Source organism: Bos indicus x Bos taurus, chromosome 7, assembly GCF_003369695.1.
Source record: "Bos indicus x Bos taurus breed Angus x Brahman F1 hybrid chromosome 7, Bos_hybrid_MaternalHap_v2.0, whole genome shotgun sequence".
In the NCBI taxonomy this organism is placed as follows: Eukaryota; Metazoa; Chordata; class Mammalia; order Artiodactyla; family Bovidae; genus Bos; species Bos indicus x Bos taurus.
The window spans coordinates 83365772-83388002 of record NC_040082.1 but is presented as its reverse complement, the minus strand read 5'-3'; the positions used below and the strand labels follow the sequence as shown (position 1 = coordinate 83388002).

The 22231-nt window shown below is 40.9% G+C and overlaps 1 protein-coding gene and 1 pseudogene across 1 annotated transcript; both read right to left on the bottom strand.

Annotated features, from left to right (window-relative positions):
- Positions 1 to 13536: 13536 nt before the first annotated feature.
- On the bottom strand, positions 13537 to 13984 carry LOC113896327 (annotated as a pseudogene).
- A 2090-nt stretch (positions 13985 to 16074) lies between these two features.
- TEX43 (testis expressed 43) lies at positions 16075 to 21641 on the bottom strand. The gene is made up of 3 exons (XM_027547011.1): positions 21556 to 21641; positions 20903 to 21008; positions 16075 to 16309 (listed from the first exon to the last, which is right to left on the bottom strand). Exons 1-3 carry the CDS (start codon positions 21639 to 21641, stop codon positions 16100 to 16102), a joined length of 402 nt encoding a protein of 133 aa, XP_027402812.1. The 3' UTR covers positions 16075 to 16099.
- Between the last annotated feature and the right edge of the window lie 590 nt (positions 21642 to 22231).

Here is a 22231-nt window from a genome sequence, read left to right as displayed (position 1 = left end):
CTGGGTCTTAGTTGTGACATGTGGGATCTAGTTCCCTGCCAGGATCTGAAGTCAGGTCACCCGCATTGGGAACTTGGAGTCTTAGCCACAGGTCCACCAGCGAATTCTGTGAATATGTTAATTTCATAATAAAAGAAAGAAACAGAAGAAAAGATAAGGATGCCAAACCTATTTTAAAATGTAATGCTTTCAAATTAGATGTAGCCAAGTTTTCTATCTAGAATTAGACAAGGAGATAAAATATGGCACTTTCCATTTAAAATGGAGTTGTAAATTTCTTTCTCAAGTCATGATTACTTTGCTTATTTCTCTTTCCTCCTCTGCCACCTGAAGGAAAACGGGTGCCTTAAAGGAACGTAAGAATCCTCTTGGATGAGATGGTAGTCCAGGGGGTCTAATGTCAGAGTCATCTATTTAAAATGAGTGCTCCCCCAAGTTGCTTTCCAGAGGCCATCAAATTTATTACTTTGCCAAAATACGTGCAGAGAAACTCCAGGCAGTTATAAATATACACGTGTACATTCTGTCTCTCTTGTACTTTTTAAAACCTATGGTAGGTGACTACACAAATCATTCTTCATTTTGCCTTTTCTTTTAATTATATCAGTTCAATTCAGTTCAGTTGCTCAGTCGTGTCCGACTCTTTTTGACCCCATGGACTGCAACACACCAGGCCTCCCTGTCTATCACCAACTCCCAGAGCTTACTCAGATTCATGTCCATCAAGTCAGTGAGGCCATCTAACTATCTCATCCTCTGTTGTCCCCTTCTTCTGCCTTCAATCTTTCCCAGCATCAGGGTCTTTTCAAATGAGTGAGTTCTTCACATCAGGTGGCCAAAGTATTGGAGTTTCATTTAAGCATCAGGACTGATGAATATTCAGGACTGATTTACTTTAGGATGGACTGGTGGGATCTCCTTGATGTCCAAGGGACTCTCAAAAGCCTTCTCCAACACTACAGTTCAAAAGCATCAATTCTTTGGCGTTCAGCTTTCTTTATAGTCCAACTCTCACATCCATACATGACTACTAGAAAAGCCATAGTTTTGAATAGATGAACCTTTGTTGGTAAAGTAATGTCTCTGCTTTTTAATATGCTGTCTAGGTTGGTCATAACTTTTCTTCCAAGGAGCAAGAGTCTTTTAATTTCATGGCTGCAATCATCACCTGCAGTGATTTTGGAGCCCCCCAAAATAAAGTCTGTCACTATTTCCATTGTTTCCCCATCTATTTGCCATGAAGTGATGGGACTGGATGCCATGATCTTAGTTGTCTGAATGCTGAGATAATTAATTAATTAATTATATAGTTAGCCCTTAATAATATGTTTTGTACATCTGCCTTATTATTTTTAATGGATGTTTACAATAGATACACCACAATTTATTTAACCATTAATCTCTACCTAAACATGCTGTCCCTTCTCTCAGTTTCCCTCCATGGAAGTTCAAGTAGAAGCAGAAATTTGCTTCTTCTGCCTACCTGGAACATTTTGCCATTACCTAGCTAACCCATTTTTCATTCTTACAATTTTATTTTAGGCTTTCAGAAAGCCTTCCCCACCCCTCCTCCACCACCCCGTCTGGGTTAGGTGCACTGTAACTATCACAATATTGAGCTGTCTGCACTGGAAGAATGCTCAAACGACCACACAATTCACTCATCTCACATGCTAGTAAAGTAATGCTCAAAATTCTCCAAGCCAGGCTTCAACAGTATGTGAACTGTGAACTTCCAGATGTTCAAGCTGGATTTAGAAAAGGCAGAGGAACCAGAGATCAAATTGTCAACATCCGTTAGATCATCGAAAAAGCAAGAGAGTGCCAGAAAAACATCCACTTCTGCTTTATTGACTATGCCGAAGCCTTTGACTGTGTGGATCACAATAAACTGTGGAAAATTCTGAAAGAGATGGGAATACCAGACCACCTGACCTGCCTCCTGAGAAATCTGTATGCAGGTCAGGAAGCAACAGTTAGAACTGGACATGGAACAACAGACTGGTTCCAAATAGGAAAAGGAGTACATCAAGGCTGTGTATTGTCACCCTGCTTATTTAACTTATATGCAGAGTACATCATAAGAAACGTTGGGCTGGAGGAAGCTCAAGCTGAAATCAAGATTGCCAGGAGAAATCTCAATAACCTCAGATATTCAGATGACACCACCCTTATGGCAGAAAGTGAAGAAGAACTAAAGAGCCTCTTGATGAAAGTGAAAGAGGAGAGTGAAAAAGTTGGCCTAAAACTCAACATTCAAAAAACTATGATCATGGCCTCCAGTCCTATCATTTCCTGGCAAATAGATGGGGAAACAGTGGAAACAGTGAGAGACTTTATTTCTTGGGGCTCCAAAATCACCACAGATGGTGATTGCAGTCGTGAAATTAAAAGACACTTGCTCCTTGGAAAAAAAGTTATGACCAACCTAGACAGCATATTCAAAACCAGAGACATTACTTTGTCAACAAAGGTCCATCTATTCAAAGCTATGGTTTTTCCAGTAGTCATGTATGGTTGTGAGAGTTGCACTATAAAGAAAGCTGAGAGCCAAAGAATTGATGCTTTTGAACTGTGGTGTTGAAGAAGACTCTTGAGAGTCCCTTGGACATCAAGGAGATCAAACCAGTCCATCTTAAAGGAAATCAGTCCTGAATATTCATTGGAAGGAGTGATGCTTAAGCTGAAACTCCAATACTCTGGCCACCTTATGTGAGGAACTGACTCATTTGAAAAGACCCTGATACTGGGAAAGATTAAAGGCAGGAGAAAAAGGGGACAACAGAGGATGAGATGGTTGGATGGCATCACTGACTTGATAGACATGAGTTTGAGTAAGCTCTGGGAGTTGATGATGAATAGGGAAGCCTGGCGAGCTGCAGTTCATGGAGTTGCAAAGAGTTAGACATGACTGAGAGACTGAACTGAACTGAACATTGTTCTGAATCTTTAAAATTACATACCATGGTATAAAACCTAACCTTGTGTGTGTATCTTCTCTGAAATATGTTACTACATCTCTAGCATACCTCGCCAGAAGTTAAATTACTTTGTTGGAATGTATACATTTAAAATATTGACAGATGTTGCTAAATTGTCCTCTATAGATGTTGATATATGAGAACGCTTATTTCCTTATACTCTAACCAATATCCTGAGTTATTAAGCTTTTTGATCTTTATCAATTTGATAGGGAAGAAGCTATCTAATTATAGCTTTAAATGAGTGACATTGAGTGTCTTATGTTTAAGAGGCATTCATAGTGGGGTTTTCTTTTTCCATGAATTGTCTGTTCACATCCATTGTCCATTTTTCCTTCTGGGTTTTTATTGTTATTTCTTATTTACTTATAAGAGTTTTTTATATATTAAGAAAGCTAGGATTATAATATGAGCTACAGATACTGTTTCATGGTTTGTCATTTGTATTTAGTCTTTGCTTTTGGTAGTTTTTGCTGTGCTAACTTTTAAATCATCATTTAATTTTTAGTTGTCTACAGTGTTTCAGATTTGTGTTATAAGAGTACTAAAAGAAAAAGGCTTTGAGATAAAATTCATGGTCTGCTAGAAAGGAACATTCTAATTAAAACTTAGGATGAGATCAGAATTACCTTAAATTATCACTGATAACCTAATAAAAATCTTGATCATCCTGCCATCCAAACTCTAAAATGTGTTCCTCTAATAGTTTATCCCATCTTAATGAGGCCAACTTACTTCTACTTACTCAAGGATAACCTTGGACTTATCCTTGGTTCTCTCTCTCTCTTTTTCAATTTAAAAATTTTATTTAATCAAATAAAAACCACTATGAGATACCATTTCACACCAGTCAGAATGGCTGCGATCCAAAAGTCTACAAATAATAAATGCTGGAGAGGGTGTGGAGAAAAGGGAACCCTCTGACACTGTTGGTGGGAATGCAAACTAGTACAGCCACTATGGAGAACAGTGTGGAGATTCCTTAAAAAACTGGAAATAGAACTGCCTTATGATCCAGCAATCCCACTGCTGGGCATACACTCTGAGGAAACCAGAAGGGAAAGAGACACGTGTACCCCAATGTTCATCGCAGCACTGTTTATAATAGCCAGGACATGGAAGCAACCTAGATGTCCATCAGCAGATGAATGGATAAGAAAGCTGTGGTACATATACACAATGGACTATTACTCAGCCATTAAGAAGAATACATTTGAATCAGTTCTAATGAGGTGGATGAAACTGGAGCCTATTATACAGAGTGAAGTAAGCCAGAAGGACAAACACCAATACAGTATACTAACGCATATATATGGAATTTAGAAAGATGGTAACGATAACCCTGTATACGAGACAGCAAAAGAGACACTGATGTATAGAACAGGTTTATGGACTCTGTGGGAGAGGGAGAGGGTGGGAAGATTTGGGAGAATGGCATTGAAACATGTGAAATGTCATGTATGAAATGAGATGCCAGTCCAGGTTCAATGCACGATGCTGGATGCTTGGGGCTGGTGCACTGGGTCGACCCAGAGGGATGGTATGGGGAGGGAGGAGGGAGGAGGGTTCAGGATGGGGAACACATGTATAAAAAAAAAAAAAAAAAAAATTTTGGCCTCACTGGTCTTTCTTGTAGCACACAGGCTCTTCATTTCAGTGTTTGGGCTTTGTCTAGTTGCTGCCTGTGGGCCTCTTTTGCTGCGGTGGGCAGGCTTCTCTAGTTGGGGTGCTCAGGCTTAGTTTCCCTGTGGCATGTAGAATCTTCGTTCCCTGACCAGGGACTGAACCCATGTCCCCTGCACTGGAAGGCAGATTCTTAACCAGTGGACCAGGCGGAAAGTCTCATTGTTGGTTCTCTTTTTCTCTCACATGCCACATTCAAACCATCAGCAACTCTTATCAGCTCTATTTTAAAAATATTTCTACAATCTGACCTCCTTTCAAACCCTTCACCACCACCCTAGTCCAGGTCACCATCTTAGCTTATCATAGATGCTCCTAAGTGGTTTCTCTGCTTTTACCACCTGGCCTATCAGTTCACTCTCAAGGAGCCAGAGGTCTTTTTAAGATATAATACAGATCATGGAGCTTCTCTGCTCAGTGCCCCGCCAAGTCTCTGCATTTGACTTAGGGTAAATGTCAATGTCTTTACAACAGCTGATGGTCCACTGAGACCTTCCCCTCTCATCTGTTGCCTGGGTCACTCTGCTTTCTTTGCTACTTATTAATGGGACACCAAAAGTTCCTGCCTCAGGGCCTCCGCATATCTCATGCCTTTATTTAGAAGGCTTTTTTCCTCAGTGGCCGCAAGTTCCTCCCCAATAAGGATTTTGTTCAAATATCACTTTCTCAGAAGGACCCTCTGTGATCACTATTATTTAAAATTTCTCCCCCTATCCCAGCCACTTCTGGTACTCACCCTTCCCCTCCCCACTTTGCTTTTCTTTATAGCTCACATCTCCTACGACATTCTAAGTATGTTGCTTGCTTACTTGTTTAATATCTCATCTCCTACCCAAGCTCCCCCCATTTGAGCTTCGTGAGGGCATACTTCTAGTCCTGTTGGTGTGTTCAGATTTTTTATCCCAAGTCCTAGAACAATGCCTGACACATAACCATGAAAGAATAGATCTTGGAGTGTACCTGAAGGACTTCACCTTCAAACTCAGATCCACAAAAATGTACTGAAAACCAGCTATGTAAATGGTTCTGCACTTGGAGTAGTGAAGGAAAACTAAACCAGAGCCAACTTATATGGGAAAAGTTTCAAAGGAGAATTGAGGCATAATATGAAAAACAGCACATACATAAGAAAGTTTCAGCTTTTCCAGGTAGTTATATTAGAGTTGGATGTGTGAAGTAGGTGATTAATACTGGAAAATGCAAATTTGAGCTTAATTTTAAGAGCTGCCAGGAGGAGGTTACACATAATTATATATGCAACAGGAAACCACTGAGAAGGACGAGCAGAAATTAACATGATGGGAACCAGGTTTCAAACGCTTAGCCTACTAGCATGTCTAAGATGCATTGGGTCTCGAAAGGCAGTGTAGAATCTAATACTATAGTGTCAGTGAGAGGCTCTGAAGTGAGAGTAGCCCTAGAAAGAAATGAAAACCCCTGTGTATGTTGAATAAACATAAATTGGCAAGTGATTGGCTATAGAAAGTAAAAGGCAGTCCAGGGTGGGGGCAGACAGAGCTAAGATTTTAAGTTTGGGTAATCCTTAAAGCATGTCCCAGATACCTATGGATTTTTCAGTATGTCCTTTCCTGGTGTGATGTATTTGTATGCAAGGAGACACCAGATTTGTCCACAGGACCTCAGCAGAGAAAGTCAGTGCTTTCTCTTTATATTACTTTTAGGAGCACAAGGAATACACAGCCCAACACTAGGAGACAGGTCTGTGGGAAGTTGGACTGAACTGATGCTTGGTAAAGAGGCTGAGGAAATTATCTCCTTTTTCCATCCCTCAAGATACTTTACCAGATATCATTGTTGGAGCTGCATCTTAACCTTAGAATTTGACAAACATTTGCATGTGTGGCCATTCAGGAAGATATAATCCAACAGCCTAGATTGAACCCAACAACTCTTCTAACCTCTGAGAATTGCTCATCTAAAGGAAAATCAACCCAATGAAAACATGCATCTTCTACAATGGATAAGACACAAGGCAGCCCAATCCCTCCCTTATCTACGGCCAGCCCAAGTTCCTTACACAAACACCAGGAGAGTAGTTAAATGCCCTGTCCAACACAAACAAAATGATATGATGTGATTTAGAGATGCAGAGTGTCAGAAGGCTTCATGTTTACCAGGGAAACAGATTTATCTAATAGCTTGCAGGATTTTTTCTGTAATAATTTTGTGCCTTCTAAATGACTTCCTTAGGTTGGTTAATTTTTTAAAAATGATAACTGAAACCAGTAAACAAAGTTTTATTGGAACACCGCCATGCCTATTTGTTTGTAAAGGAAAACAGAACTTCAATCAGCCTGTGGTTTACTGTGGGATTCATGGTCAGTGCGGGCTTGTGTGTCACTGACGGTCATGGCCTGGTGCCCTGGAGTGTTTCTTGGCAATGCCAGTCATTTCCCACTGGACTCACCTGGCCCCATTTCCTACTCCTGAAACAAATCATCCCCAATTACTGCCTCAACTGAATGGAGTATCTGAGTTGGTCAAGACAATTTGACTATATCTAGAGTCAAAAGCGAAGAGCCTAATGACTCATCTCCAATTTTTTAAGTCCAATAATAAAAGATACTCTGTGATTAAAGAGTTTATTATAGGTTAAGTTTAGTGCAATATTCATTAATGCACTAAAGTTCTGTGCTCCCACTTCTCTCTGCCTGTAAAGAGCTGTTGCTGTACATTTCTCGAAGAGATTTTATTTGAAAGGAATTTAGAGGTCATATTGTCTCTCCTCGTTCACACTGCATTTTATTTGTATTTTACAGTTGATGAAACTGAGGCTCAGAGAAGTAAAGTTATATTTTCCAGACTCTATAACAGGCTTGTAGAAGAGCCAGAGCTAGAGACCAGTTCTTCTGACGCAGTGGTTTTAAGCTCTGCAATATTTACTACAGGATAATTAAATGATCCTATTTGACAACATAACTTTCAAGTACAATAGTTTATAAATTTCAGAAGAAATGTGCCAGAGAATGTGTATCAGAAGGAGCTTTCAGAAGCATCCAGCCCCACTTCCCAGTATGTCAGGAATCCCATTAGAGTTCACAGAGAGAGGATATTAGAGTAATGCAGCTGTTGCGACTGTGACCCCAGTCATTTAACAATCCTGACTGGCGGCAGCTTCCACACGGTGACTCAGGAACTCAGCCTCCTTTTATCTGTGGCCTCCTCTTCCCAGGGTTTTCACCCTTTACACGCAGGAGGAGCATAGGGAAAAAACAAATGGAGAAAGATTCTTAATCTTGGTCTTGAGAGAATACATCTCAATTGTTCTCAGGGAGAAATATTCACATGGCCCTATCGAGTTGCAAGAAAGGCTGGCAAGTGTAGTCCATGGCTGGACAGCTGCCTCTGTAGACTGTGGAAGGAGGCTTCATCTCTGACTTGGGCAGCTCCAATCAGCCAAATGCAACCTCCTGGGGAAAAGTGCAGGTGTAATTAGCACCCAACACTGGTACTCCAGTTTGTAAAGGGGATTTCATGCATGCTCAGTTCTTAGTTATGTAACTCTTTGCCACCCCATGGACTGTAGCCCTCCCAGCTCCTCTGTCCATGGAATTTCACAGGCAAGAATATTGGAGTGGGTTGCCATTTCCTCCAGGGGATCTTCCCCTCCCAGGGATCAAACCCACGTCTCTTGTGTCTCCTGAATTGGCAGGCGGATTCTTTACCCCTGAGCCACCTGGAAGGCACCAATAGCATCTGCTACAATCTACCCTTCGTACCACTCAGAGCCAGTTGTTTCTCATGTTATTGTCATTCCATCTGGTTGCAGGTCCTCCGGCATTCTGGTTGGTGCAATTTCTGGTACTTATAAGAGGAGAATTGTTGGAACAAATTACAACTTTGACGTTGCAGGCTGTCCTCAGTTTAAAAGTAGTAGTTGTTCTGATCTACTTGTTTGCACAGGTTTGTTATGCTTTGGGGAACTGCTCGAGCCTAGTTTCAGATGCACTGTTTCCATCTTCTGATGGATGCTGCTGGTGTACCCCATCTTACGATTTGGTAGGTCTGACCAAACTCAGCTTGTGGTGGGAAGCTCTTGTTTCATAGTGATTTGATGTCTCATAATCAGATAGGTACTTCCAGGTCGCGGTAATGTGTCAGACGCTGTTTTGTGAATGGTGTATAGTTCTCTGCTACAGGTAACACAGCCTTGCCCAAGGACCCTAGAGATCTGCACTGCAATTCTCACATTTAGGGTTCTCAAGTATTTCACACAGCATCTTTATCTACCACAGATACATCAAATACCCTAGAATTTTGGGGGTCATGTGGCCCAAAAGGCAGTGTTTCTTATACCATAACCTAGATCCACTACAGAGCCCTTTTGCATTCTAAGTCCCACCTAAACTGGTAGACTTCCTCATGTTGCAAGCTCAGTTGCTCAGTCAAGTCCAACTCTTTGCAACCTCATGGACTGTAGCCCACCCTGCTCCTCTGCCCAAAGGATTTTCCAGGCAAGGATAGTAGAATGGGTTGCCATTTCCTCCTTTAGGGGATCTATCTTTCTGACCCAGGGATCAAACCCGTCTCCTGCATTGGCAAGCGGATTCTTTACCACTGAGCCATCTGGGAAGCCCAGTAAACTTCCTCATCACCCACTAAATAGCTATCTGTTTTCATTTACAACTTTTGATTTTGAAATAACTACAGACTCCCAAGAAGTGGCAAAGACAGTACAAGCAAGCATTCCTGTGTACCAAGCTTCCCCCTGTTTTCCTCATGCATGTTAAATACCCAGAGCCATTGCAGAATTCAATACAGCTCCTTCTTCCTTTATTTTGTCCTGGTTCTCTGCAGGTGAAAACCTTAGCAATGGCACCACGACAGCAAGCCAAGCAGTAACGACAGTTCACTCACTACCGATGACGGGGTTCTCATTGCCATCTAGTGGATAAGCACTCCAACGCCAAACCTACATCCAGTTGGCTTCCTAAGACCATTCCTCTCACTAGCTGTCTTGAATCATTTTCTCTGTGAACGGAATCTGAGGTGGGACTCCTTACTTAAAAGATCTTAAGGAGAAACCTTTTAGGGAGTGGAAAAAGTAGGAGACAGCAGGGGATGAAGTTCAGTAAAGATATGGCTTTAGGAGAAGTTAGTCTCAGCTTGATCCCATGGGAAGCCCTGAATCATGAATTGCTCCACTCAGAGGCGTCATGTCATGTGTTAGTCGCTCAGTTGTGTCCACCTCTTTGTGACCCTGTGGACAGAGGACAGAGGACCAGGCTCCTCTGTCCATGGGATTCTCCAGGTAAGAATACTGGAGTGGGTTGCCATTCCCTTCATCCAGGGGATCTTCCCAACCCAGGGAGCGAACTGGGGTTTCCTTCATCGCAGGCGAAATTTTTGCCATCTGAGCCATCAGAGGTGAAGGCTGCTAATCCTTTCATCACTCAGCCTTTGTCCAAGGCCTTCCCCTGGGTGGGGAGGTGTAAGTTACTGCCATTATCTCCTGGACCAGTGCCAGGTGAGGAGGCTCCTGAAAGCCAAGGGCAATTCCACACGAAAGGACGAAGGCCTGAGCCAGAAGCAACCAACACCCCCAGCACCTGGGGGATGGATGCACACCCTGTGAAGGGGCATACAGGCAGGGCCTCCAACAGCATCTTCTGTCCCTCCCTGAGAAGATGATACAGGTTTAAAGCTGAGTGATGAGAAGGAGGCAGCCACGGAAAATCTTGGGAAGATCATTCCAGGTATTTCTGAGATGAGAACTAACTTGGCATGTTTGCAGCGCAGAAAGGCCATTGCCAGTGGGATGGGGTGACGGAGGCGAGGCTGGAGAGACTGAGCTTGTGAATCTGACAGAGCAGCACGACACGGGCAGCAGCTGGGCTTTATTCTGACTACCGCTTCCTCAAGACACTTTACATCTTTAAGGCGTGTTAATAATGTTATTTGTTTTTGTACTGAGAAAATCTGAGCGGTGTGATTAGAAACATTATTCCTTACTACTCAGCCATAAAAAATAATGCTATTTGCAGCGATATGGATGGACCTAGAGATTATCGCACTAAGCAAAGTCAGAAAAAGAAAGTCAAATACCATAGGCTATCACTTATATGAGGAATCTAAAAATGACACCAATGAACTTATTTACGAAACAGAGTCACAGACATAAGGAGCAGACTTCTGGTTGCCAGAGGAGGAGGGGGCCTGGGGGAGGGATGGATTAGGAGTTTGGGGTTAGCAGTGCAAACTGTTGTGTAGAGAATGGATAAACAAGGTGCTACTGTACAGCACAGGGGCCCATATTCAATATTCTGTGATAAACCATAATGGAAAAGAATATGAAAAGGAATGTACATATATGGGGATATATATACACATATATATATGTAGCTGAATTATTTTGCTATACAGCAGAAATTAACACATTGTAAATCAGCTAATACTTCAATGAAAATTTTTTTAAAGAAATGTCATTCCTGCTTTTATTAAAAATACACACCCCCACATCAGCTCATAGCTCATTTCAAATGTATTAGATCTTAGATATGAATGTATGAGCTCTTAAATATCATCGCTTTCATGAATTTTTATAAGTCAACACAGCAGATCCAATCTTGACTTTGCGTGGCTTATTTATTCCTTCTAATCAGGCTATACTTAAATGAACTACCTTTGAAAGGGAAAGCAGATTAGTCACACTAAATGGTTTTCTTAAAACACTTCACCATAAAAAAATAAAAAACAACTGCACCTCCTGGTACTCCTACACCACACACTGATTTCCTTTCTGCGTTATCACCTGTCTTTCTAGTAAAAGTGTTTTATAACTTTTCTTGGAAGTTAAAATCTTCCCTGGTGGTCCAGTGGTTGGGACTCAGTCCTTTCACTCACAAGGGCTGGGATTTGATCCCTGGTTGAGGAATTATCCCACAAGCTGTGCATGGAAAAAAAAAGTTCCAATAGTGTCTTACTGACCTGATTTATAAAGGTAACTTACCAAGTGCAGCTAAACTCATTTCCAGGATAGGTTGACCACGTGTTCAAGCCTTGCTTGTGTGCTTCATTCACTCCAATATAAACCATCTCGATAGAGGTCCCTATTCCCCATCTGCATAGCTTTGATCCTAACTGGGGCTTCTTACCTGGATTTATGTTCAAACCGGTTTATTTATCTCTTAATCTTCAATTCATCCTTTGAACTATTGCCAGATTAGTTTTTCTCAAACTCTGTCATGATCATTAATAGTAATCTATTTCAACTACTGGTTTGGAATTTAAAGTCCTCAATAAGCTGGATCCTTTTTCCTAAGATTACCTTTATTTCCCAGCAGAAAACTTTTCTCTGCCTAGGATATCCTCACATATTCTGTAAACATAGTGATTTTTCCTCATTGCCTCTGTTTCTGCTTTTCCCATGTGTGGAAAGTCCTTTCTAGTTCTCACTGGCTCACATCTGACCCATTGCTCAAATCCAACATCCTGCTGGAATCTGCTCTGATTTCTCTGACACTCTAAAGCTTAACTCTTCTCTGGAGGGTAGCACCAGCTGAGGCCTGATCATCTAGTCATCACTTAGGATAAAATGCACCTGTGATTGCTTGAGAACCCCATGACCTTTGTCTCCTAATACCTGGAAGAAAATGAACCTTGCTATACTTGCAAGATATTCTCTTAAATCCCCAGAAAAGACCAAAGAATGCACAAGTTAATTTTCCTGATCAAAGAAAGAACAGAGTTGTCACAGCTCATTGCTAGGGGTAAGTAAATATATCTTGTGTGACTTCACTGAAAGAGAACTTTTGGAAATTAGTGCTCATTGTCCCTTGGACTTCACCCCATGTGCTTTTTTGCTTTGCTGATTTTGCTCTGTATCTGTAACTGAGCAGAACTCTATGGGCCTTCCTGGAACAGACTCCTCACAACATGTCCTCTGCCTGCCTCTTGTCTGTAGAAAAAAATGTAGCCTCTGAGGCCTTCCTTGAATTCCAAAGAAGCACTTTACTGATGGTTTTTAATTTGTCCCTAGAAAAAGACATGGTTTTCTGTCTATATGTGTTATCCCCTAGTTTCTTTTTTTTTTTTTTTTTTCAGTTTTCAAATTTTACATATCAGGTGTAATTTCAGTGCAAAGCACTGAGGGGTAGACCCAAAGGGTTTAAGCTCCCTTTTGTGAATAAAATGCTCTATCTGTAAATTTGTTAGTTACAGAAGCATTGAAGAATTTCTACCTCTGATTTCTATAGTATCACAATATCTCTAATAGGCAATGACAAAGATTTCCTTTATTTAAAAAGTGCAAACCAACAAAACATTAAAAAAAAAAAAGCTTTTTTAATTTTTTTATTTTTGAGCAACACAGGAGAGACCTCTTCTGGTCAAGAAGCAGAAGGCTTAGGCAGAGAACCAACTTGGAAAAGGTTAAGGTGGAGAGAATTGGTATTGGAGAAAAAAGAATATGAAATAGGTTTCATAGAAGAGTTGGCAGTTGTGTTGAATATGAAACTCTTGACAGCAGAATAGAAAGGAGAGCCTTCCACATGTGGGGAGCAGTGTCTGCAAAGGTAAAATACAGCAGTGTTTGCTGCAGATAACTTATAAAGATATGAGGATGTAAATAAGAAATATAACTCCACCTTTCAGAACTCATATTGTAAACATTCTGATGTTCTGGCTTCCAGCACTGTTATCTGGTCATAGGCATTCTTCTTATCCACACAAGTTGATACATCCTGACTTTTTAATCCAGCCTTCTATCCCACATATTTTGCCACATTCTCCTTTTTTTTCATTTTAACAGTTTTTCTGTTTTTGGGCAGCACGTGCAACCAGGGATCAAACCGGCACCCCCTACAGTGGAGGTGCAGATTCCTCACCGCTGGACCACCAGGGCAGTCCCATTTTAACAGTTTTTAATGAAAGTTGCTAATGATTCTTGCATTTTCTCAACTGTTTCTTCCTTATGTCTATCCCTTGCTTTTCCTACTTGGCGAGATTTGGGATCGTTTTCGGTCTTTGTCGGGCTTTTGTCTAGTGACAAGCACCTTGCCGGGCTGAATGCCTACGTGGACAGCTGTGCCATTAGCTTCCTCTTGCTGCACTCAGTGTTGGTGACATACTTCTTCCCATAAGCTCGGGCTGTGTTGCCAGTTTGCTGCTCTTTGCAGGGCCCTCGCAAAATCTGAACTTTTTCATCCTTTCAGATAAGCATGGATCAAATACTACTCTTCTGTCTCAGCTCTTTTGGAAAGAGGGGAAGACATACTCTTCCTGTGAACGTGGGGAAGTGCACTGATGTGACTTTTCTGGTTCTTGCTTTGATGAGAAGCCACAAAAGAATTGAACTTCATTTTGGCTGCTGGTGCTTCAGCAGTGGTCATTGTTTTGGGCACATTCTTAAAAGAAGAAAGACGCTTTCTGACAGGCAGGCTTCTAGTGGTAAATCACGTGAAAAGCCAGAGAAGTCGTAGTGAAGACTTTGGAACTGGCCCCTGTATTGCCAGGGCCCCAGTTGTGCACTGAAGTGCACAGAGCTCGGGGAGTGTAGTGCTGGCTCCATTCCAGCCACTGCTCACCTTCTCTGCCAGACACCCCTGTGTGGGACACACCTATTCACCTGCTCCTGGCGGCCCCTTAGCCTGCTGGAAGCTAATTAGCAATGGTTAAATATGATCTCAATATTTTCAATATGTGTAAAATATATCCTCTGGCATTTCTGACCCTGGAAATCTCAGAGATTTACCACTCATGGGGATGAACCCACCTGGGCCAAGATGCAGCATGATAATCTGCTCTCTTGGGGAGAAATTCAGAGTTTTAAATTAAACCACAGTGGAATAGGGAATCTTTTAAAGCATATTTTTTTATTTGGCTGAGCCACGTTTTTTATTGAGGCATGTGGGCTCTTAGTTGCAGCATGTGGGATCTAGTTCCTTGACCAGGGATTGAACCAGGGGGCCCTCTTCATTAGGAGCTCAGAGTCTTAGCCACTGGGCCACCAGGGAAGTCCCTGGAATTTTTAAAGAAGGAAGCCATAGGCACAAATTACAGTTTACATTTAAGAGAGTGAAATTAGATGAGGAATAATCTGAAAGAGAATCACTTACTAGGATGTAATTTAGAGGGTCACACAAAATTAGAGAAAATTAAGTAGAACAGAATAATTGATACTGTTGGGTGAGGAGACTGTCACTGAGCCAGGTACCCTAAAGTGCCTAAAGGAATTTAGATAGAAGGTTTATTATAAGAATAGAGCTTTCGCCAGAGATGTCTGCAAAAACATGAGCAAGGTATGGTGGGGGAAACGCTCGAGATCTCTATCCACTCTATGTCGTATTGTTTCTGCATGGCCCAACAAACATTTACAGAACGTTTGCTTTTCTGTCTCCATGTCAATTACCTTCCTCCTCTTTGAAGCCCAGACCACTATTCTCCAGTCCTCTTCTGTCTTTAGCTGAAGATGATATATAAAGTGAGGGTTTCAGTCATTTTGGTGAGTTACTCAGTTTTCCCGGGTCTCTCCCATGAATACATGTTATTTAACGTTTGTTTGATTTTCTCCTGTTAATCTGTCTCATGTCAATTCAATTCTTAAACCCATCAGAAGAACCTAGAAGAACAGAGGAAAATTTTTTCCTCCCCAGCAAATGTTGATGGACATTTGTTTCTACCTTTGGGCTATAATAAATAATGCTGCTGTGAACATTGGTGTACAAATATTTGTTGAAGTCACTGCTTTTAATTCTTTGGGGCATATGCCTAGAACTGAAATTGCTGGATCATAAGGTAATTCTGTGTGTAATTATTTGAGAAACCACTATACTGTCTTCCACAGCAGTGCATCATTTTTACACATAGTCATTCTTATTTCTTAAGTTATGTGAATCAATTCTTTGCTGTAGGATATTGATACTTGAATACACTGAACCAATATGGAAAGTATATCTCAGCTAAAATTATATGATGCATCATAAAGTTGTCTACCAAACACTTCTAATAACCATATTGGTTAGTTACCAGTCTCTTTTAGCCTTAGGGGTATGTGTGTTGGTGAGGGAGGCAGAGAGAAAGGTGTTGGGGCGATCAGAAAAGTAGCAAAAATAATCCCACATCCTCCAAGTCTATCTCAGTTTGGTTTACCTGACATTGAGTTTTGGAAGAGATGAATATTAAGGATGGAATGAGGAGGAAAAAAAGGTAGAGGAGTGTGGTGAAGATAGATGGTGGTTCTGGATCAGTCTGCTGTTTCTTAACTACTTTCTCTGAAATTAATTTCAGTGAAACAGTTTTCCTTGCTCCTCTACTTCATCTCAGGTGTTCTCAGAGACTATTTTCTTTCTAGGCTATAATAATGTAAAAAAATATGCAGTTGCCTTATAGCCTTTGAATAAATTAAACCTGTAGGTGAAATATTTATGGAAGAGAGAGAGGGAGAGACTGAACTACTTGATTATTTTATTCTTCGATCAGATCAGTCGCCTCCTGAAGCCATGGGAAATCACAGTGCTTTGGTACCTGGAGAGAGGGGAATGCAGAGGCATATCTGCAATTTTTATTTCTGGTGGGCCTTTCTTCAAGACAACTTTACGATCTTCCCCATGGCAAAGCCTTTCACTGTGATCCAAAAACAGAGAGTCTTCCAAAGGGCCAGCATGGATCCCACATGCTTCTGCGTGCTAGGAGGAAGAAAAAAATCTGCTGTATATCACACCAAAAATTACTTTATTAAGATGGAAGTTGCCCAGTAGTTTTTCTGTTACTGTCAAGAAGGAATCTCTAGTGGGCAGAGCAATAACCCTTTTTTTAAAAAAAGCAGTGCTAACCGGTGTCTTCCAACCAACAGGAAGAGCCAGTGGTGTGGGCTGCAGACTCTAAACTTGGAGTCAGGTCACTGACCTTTAGCTTCACCACTTATGTGTCCTTGTACAAGTCATTTATGCACTGTGGGACTCAGTTTTCTCAAATATAAAATGGGAATTATTAAACAATTCTTTGAGTGTTGAATAAAACATTATATATGAATGAAAAATCTTTTGCTGACTTTCAAAGCTCTTTTTAGGGCTTCCCTGGTGGCTCAATGGTAAAGAATCCGCCTGCCAGTGCAGGAGACTTGGGTTCCATCCCTATGTCAGGAAGATCCCTGAGAAGGAAATGGCAACTCACTCAGGTATTCTTGCCTGGGAAATCCCATGCACAGAGGAGCCTGGTGGGCTACTGTCCATGGGATTGCAAAGAGTCGTACACCACTGAGAAACGAAACAACAACACAAAGTAAAATAAGCTGCAGAGTATGCGGAGGCTGCTGCAACTGCGGTTGGATAGGTAACAGTTACTTATTATCTGTAGTAAGAGGTTATTATCTGAATTGTACATCTATTTCTGATTCTCTGATATTGCTGAATAAAGTCTGGCCTGGTCTTGGGGTGCAGCCCCCTCTCTCCTATGCTGTGCTCTTGTTTTTATGTTGTTAAATAGCTATTTCATCTCCTATAGGAAAAATCATACAATGGAAGTAAAGCAAAGCTACCATTTACTCAGTGCACATTCACTTCATTATAATTCTCGTTTAGTTTTCACTTTTACTCTGTAAGATAGATGCTCCATACACCAGTTGTTAATTACACTTTAAAACTGTTAGGAACACTGTCAACTAAATTGCAGAAGTGAAATAACAATGAAAAATTTATGCTAAATTATAGTTCTAAAGAGTAAGGTCAAGAATAATAGAAATGTTTCATATATAATATTCACATTTTATAATATCATCTGTTTTGGTAAAGTATATTCTTATTCAACATTAATTGCTTATTGATTAGAAATGTGGAAATTAGTTACATACACACATTTCTTCCTAGGAATCGTAACTTGAAACTTCTTGTTGTCTGATTATTACAGAATATTATATTCTCTTTTAAAGAAACAACTTACCTTTTCACAAGTGAATGGTCAATCTGAATTTGGAAAATGTTTTGAAATTGCTGAGTACTGAATAGAAGCACTGAGTGAACAAGGAGTCTTATCTATAAATCTAGCCAAACTGTTCACATAGCTTTCAACCTGAGTATGCAGTACAGCTGTAAAAACACTCTCTGCAAAGAACAGACTTGTGGTTGCCAAGGGGGAAGAGAGGTAGGGGAGAGTTGGATTAGGAGTTTTTGATTATCAGATGCAAACTATTAGAATATATAGAATGGATAAACAAGGTCCTACAGTATGGCACAGAGAAATATATTCAATCTCCTATAATAAACCATTAATGGAAAAGAATATAAAAAAGAATGTGGGTATATATATATATATATGTGTGTGTGTGTGTATATATATATGTGTATATATATATAAATAACTGAATCACTTTGTTGTACAGCAGAATTTAACACATTGAAAATGAAATATACTTCAATAAAAAAATACACACTCTGTACTACAGCCTTGAAATTAATGGTGCCTACGACTGATGAACTTAACAACTGTGAGTTGGCATTATGTAGAACAAGTGTAAACATATATTTCTGATATCTTTTGGTTTATCTATTTTAAGTTTATAATTGGGGTATTTGAGTAAGATATTGCTATTTAACTTTTGTTTACAAGTTTATGTGGCAGGTGCACCAAACAACTTTTGTTAGAATGGTGGTTGTCAAGGCCTGGGAAGAGGAAGAAATGAGACAAAGGGTAAAACTTTCAGTTTTAGGAAGAGTAAGTTCTAAGGGTCTAATGTTCAACATAGTGACTATAGTTAATAAAATGGTACTGTGTACTTGAGAGCTGCTGAGAGTACATCTGAGGCATTCTTACTACAAGGAAAAAAGTTAGCTAGGGGAGATGATGAATGTGTTAATTCTCTTGATCTTGGTAATCAGATCATATCAGTCACTCAGTCGTGTCCGACTCTTTGGGACTCCATGAATCACAGCACGCCAGGCCTCCCTGTCCATCACCACCTCCCGGAGTTCACCCAGACTCATGTCCATCGAGTCAGTGATGCCATCCAGCCATCTCATCCTCTGTCGTCCCCTTCTCCTCCTGCCCCCAATCCCTCCCAGCATCAGAGTCTTTTCCAATGAGTCAACTCTTCGCATGAGGTGGCCAATGTACTGGAGTTTCAGCTTTAGCATCATTCTTTCCAAAGAAATCCCAGGGCTGATCTCCTTCAGAGTGGACTGCTTGGATCTCCTTGCAGTCCAAGGGACTCTCAAGAGTCTTCTCCAACACCACAGTTCAAAAGCATCAATTCTTTGGTGCTCAGCCTTCTTCACAGTCCAACTCTCACATCCATACATGACCACAGGAAAAACCATAGCCTTGACTAGACGAACCTTTGTTGGCAAAGTAATATCTCTGCTTTTCAATATGCTATCTAGGTTGGTCATAACTTTCCTTCCAAGGAGTAAGCGTCTTTTAATTTCATGGCTGTAGTCACCATCTGTAGTGATTTTGGAGCCCAGAAAAATAAAGTCTGACACTGTTTCCACTGTTTCCCCATCTATTTCCCATGAAGTAGTGGGACTGGATGCCATGATCTTTGTTTTCTGAATGTTGAGCTTTAAGCCAACTTTTTCACTCTCCACTTTCACTTTCATCAAGAGGCTTTTTAGTTCCTCTTCACTTTCTGCCATAATGGTGGTGTCATCTGCATATCTGAGGTTATTGATATTTCTCCCGGCAATCTGGATTCCAGCTTGTGTTTCTTCCAGTCCAGCGTTTCTCATGATGTACTCTGCATATAGGTTAAATAAGCAGGGTGACAATATACAGCCTTGATGTATTCCTTTTCCTATTTGGAACCAGTCTGTTGTTCCATGTCCAGTTCTAACTGTTGCTTCCTGACCTGCATACACATTTCTCAAGAGGCAGATCAGGTGGTCTGGTATTCCCATCTCTTTCAGAATTTTCCACAGTTTATTGTGATCCACACAGTCAAAGGCTTTGGCATAGTCAATAAAGTAGAAATAGATGTTTTTCTGGAACTCTCTTGCTTTTTCCATGATCCAGCGGATGTTGGCAATTTGATCTCTGGTTCCTCTGCCTTTTCTAAAACCAGCTTGAACATCAGGAAGTTCACGGTTTACATATTGCTGAAGCCTGGCTTGGAGAATTTTGAGCATTACTTTACTAGCGTGTGAGATGAGTGCAATTGTGCAGTAGTTTGAGCATTCTTTGGCATTGCCTTTCTTTGGGATTGGAGTGAAAACTGACCTTTTCCAGTCCTGTGGCCACTGCTGAGTTTTCCAAATTTGCTGGCATATTGAGTGCAACACTTTCATAGCATCATCTTTCAGGATTTAGAATAGCTCAACTGGAATTCCATCACCTCACTAGAAGCATCAGGCTGTACACTTAACAATTTTATTTATTTTGGGCAGCACTGGGTCTTCCTTGCTCATGTGGACTTTCTCCAGTTGCAGTGTGTGGACTTACTGTGGTGGCTTCTCTTGTTGCAGGTACCAGCTCTAGGTGCGGGGGCTGAGCTGCCCCATGGCATATGGAATCATCTTGGACCGGTGATCCAACCTGTGTCCCATTCACAGGCAGGCAGATTCCTAACCACTAGAGGGAAGCTCCTATTTTTAGATTTTTTAAAATAAACTAGCGCTTTGCAATGGCACCCCACTCCAGTACTGTTGCCTGGAGAATCTCATGGACGGAGGAGCCTGGTGGGCTGCAGTCCATGGGGTCGAAAAGAGTCGGACACGACTGAGCGACTTCACTTTCACTTTTCACTTTCATGCATTGGAGAAGGAAATGGCAACCCACTCCAGTGTTCTTGCCTGGAGAATCCCAGGGACGGGGGAGCCTGTGGGCTGCCATCTATGGGGTCACACAGAGTTGGACACGAAGCGACTTGGCAGCAGCAGCAGCAGCCCTTTGCTGTATATGCTATAAATATTTCCCCGAGTTGCCCTCAAATTTTGTTGTTGTTGTTGAGGTATAGTTGATGTACAATATTACGTAAGTTTCTGCTGTACAACATAGTGATTCACAATTTTCCAGTTTTTTTAGCCACACCACACGGCATGAGGAACTTCCCCAACCAGGGATCAAACCTGTGCCTCTTGCGGTGGAAGCACGAGTCTTAACCACTAGACTACCAGGGAAGTCCTATGTTGTATACTTTAAATATACACAATCATATTTGTCTATTGTTCCTCAATAAAGCTGAACAAATGAAAAATAAATTTCAAAACACTGTAGAGCTGTATGCTTATTCACAGATATATTACATACTATAGTTTTTCTAAAAATTATGAATATTTATAGGAAAATACCTTCAGATTCACATTCCTGAATTTCATGTTCTGTTTCCAAGGCATTACATAATGTCTTGGGATCATCCCTTGCTTTAAGGAAAATCGTGGCAAATGAATCTCACACCTGAAGATTAAGAAAGCAAGAAGAAAGGGTATCTTGTGAACTAAATACAATTGCTTTAGCATCATTTGAGGGAATGGAAGCAGTTGTGTCTGTGAGGTTTGGACCCCTGCGTCTGCAGGACAGAGCTGTCACTGCCTTGAGACTCACCTATTAATAGTAGATAACCGACCCATTAAATCCCCAAGTGTCATCAAGAGTCCACTCTGGATATCATTACTCTAACTGCATGCTGTCCTTTACAATTTGCTCATGTTCATTTTGGCCTTATTTTAAGGGGAAAAAACAGCACACCATGATTTAGCTCAGGCCTATGCTCTGGCTAAAGGAATCTCTGGCCAGTCACAAAAATCACTAATTTAGCTTCTGAATTTAGTACATGCTCTACACTCAGGACAGTCTTGCTTTCTCTAGCACACACAGTTTTGTTCTGGAACAGTTTTCTATATAGATACCAAGGGGAAGCACAGAATTGGCGTCCCCATGAATGTAACTCCCAGACTGAAAACAAACAAAACCACGGGAAAACCCCAAACCGTTAAGTCCTCACTTATTAGCAAGCTTATCTGAATTCTCATCAGAACAGTTGTTGGTGAGTTTAGGTAGGATCGGACAAGTGTCTTTGCCTGAAGCCATCACTGCCAGTAGTGACAGGAATTCTCATCTAGAACTTCACTAGCCTACTAATTATGACGACAGTGCTGCCTCAGATGTAACAATGTTTTGCTAACTTCATAGCAACCCAGAGCAATTGCTTCAGCAGTTAAGAATGTGGGGCTTAGAGCCATTTTCAGTGTTTTTTAAATACTCCTTGAGTATATCATCATCCTTATCATGAGCACTTAAAAAATAAGTATGTTTGCAGACTTACTACAACTTTGACAAAGATACTAGGAAATATAGTGGACTAAGCAATTATTACTCACAAATAATCACTTCGTATTTTCCTCTTTATATATTGCACATAGCTGATTTTATTTAGATACCTGTGAGTGTAAATCAAACTTGCCTTAACCCAAACCAATCTAACCCATTTTATCTTCTAGGTTTTGAGTTGAGTCACAGAGTATTTTAGGTAAAAAAAACTCATTCTAATAAAGGTTATGAGTGAGGATGAGCACCTAAATAACTAAGCCAGAGACACAGAGGGCTATTACTGTTAATCCTACTAGCCAGCAAGCAGAACAATGTTTGGCTGAGCAGGAAGAATGACTGTAATGTACGCT

Coding starts and splice junctions, on each gene's coding strand:
- TEX43 (XM_027547011.1), bottom strand. CDS start 21,641: ATGGCTTCAGGCAAAGACACTTGTCCGATCCTACCTAAACTCACCAAC. Junction 21,009..21,555: donor TCAGATAAGCTTGCTAATAA/GTGAGGACTTAA, acceptor CTTAATCTTCAG/GTGTGAGATTCATTTGCCAC. Junction 16,310..20,902: donor TCAGGAATGTGAATCTGAAG/GTATTTTCCTAT, acceptor TCTTCCTCCTAG/CACGCAGAAGCATGTGGGAT.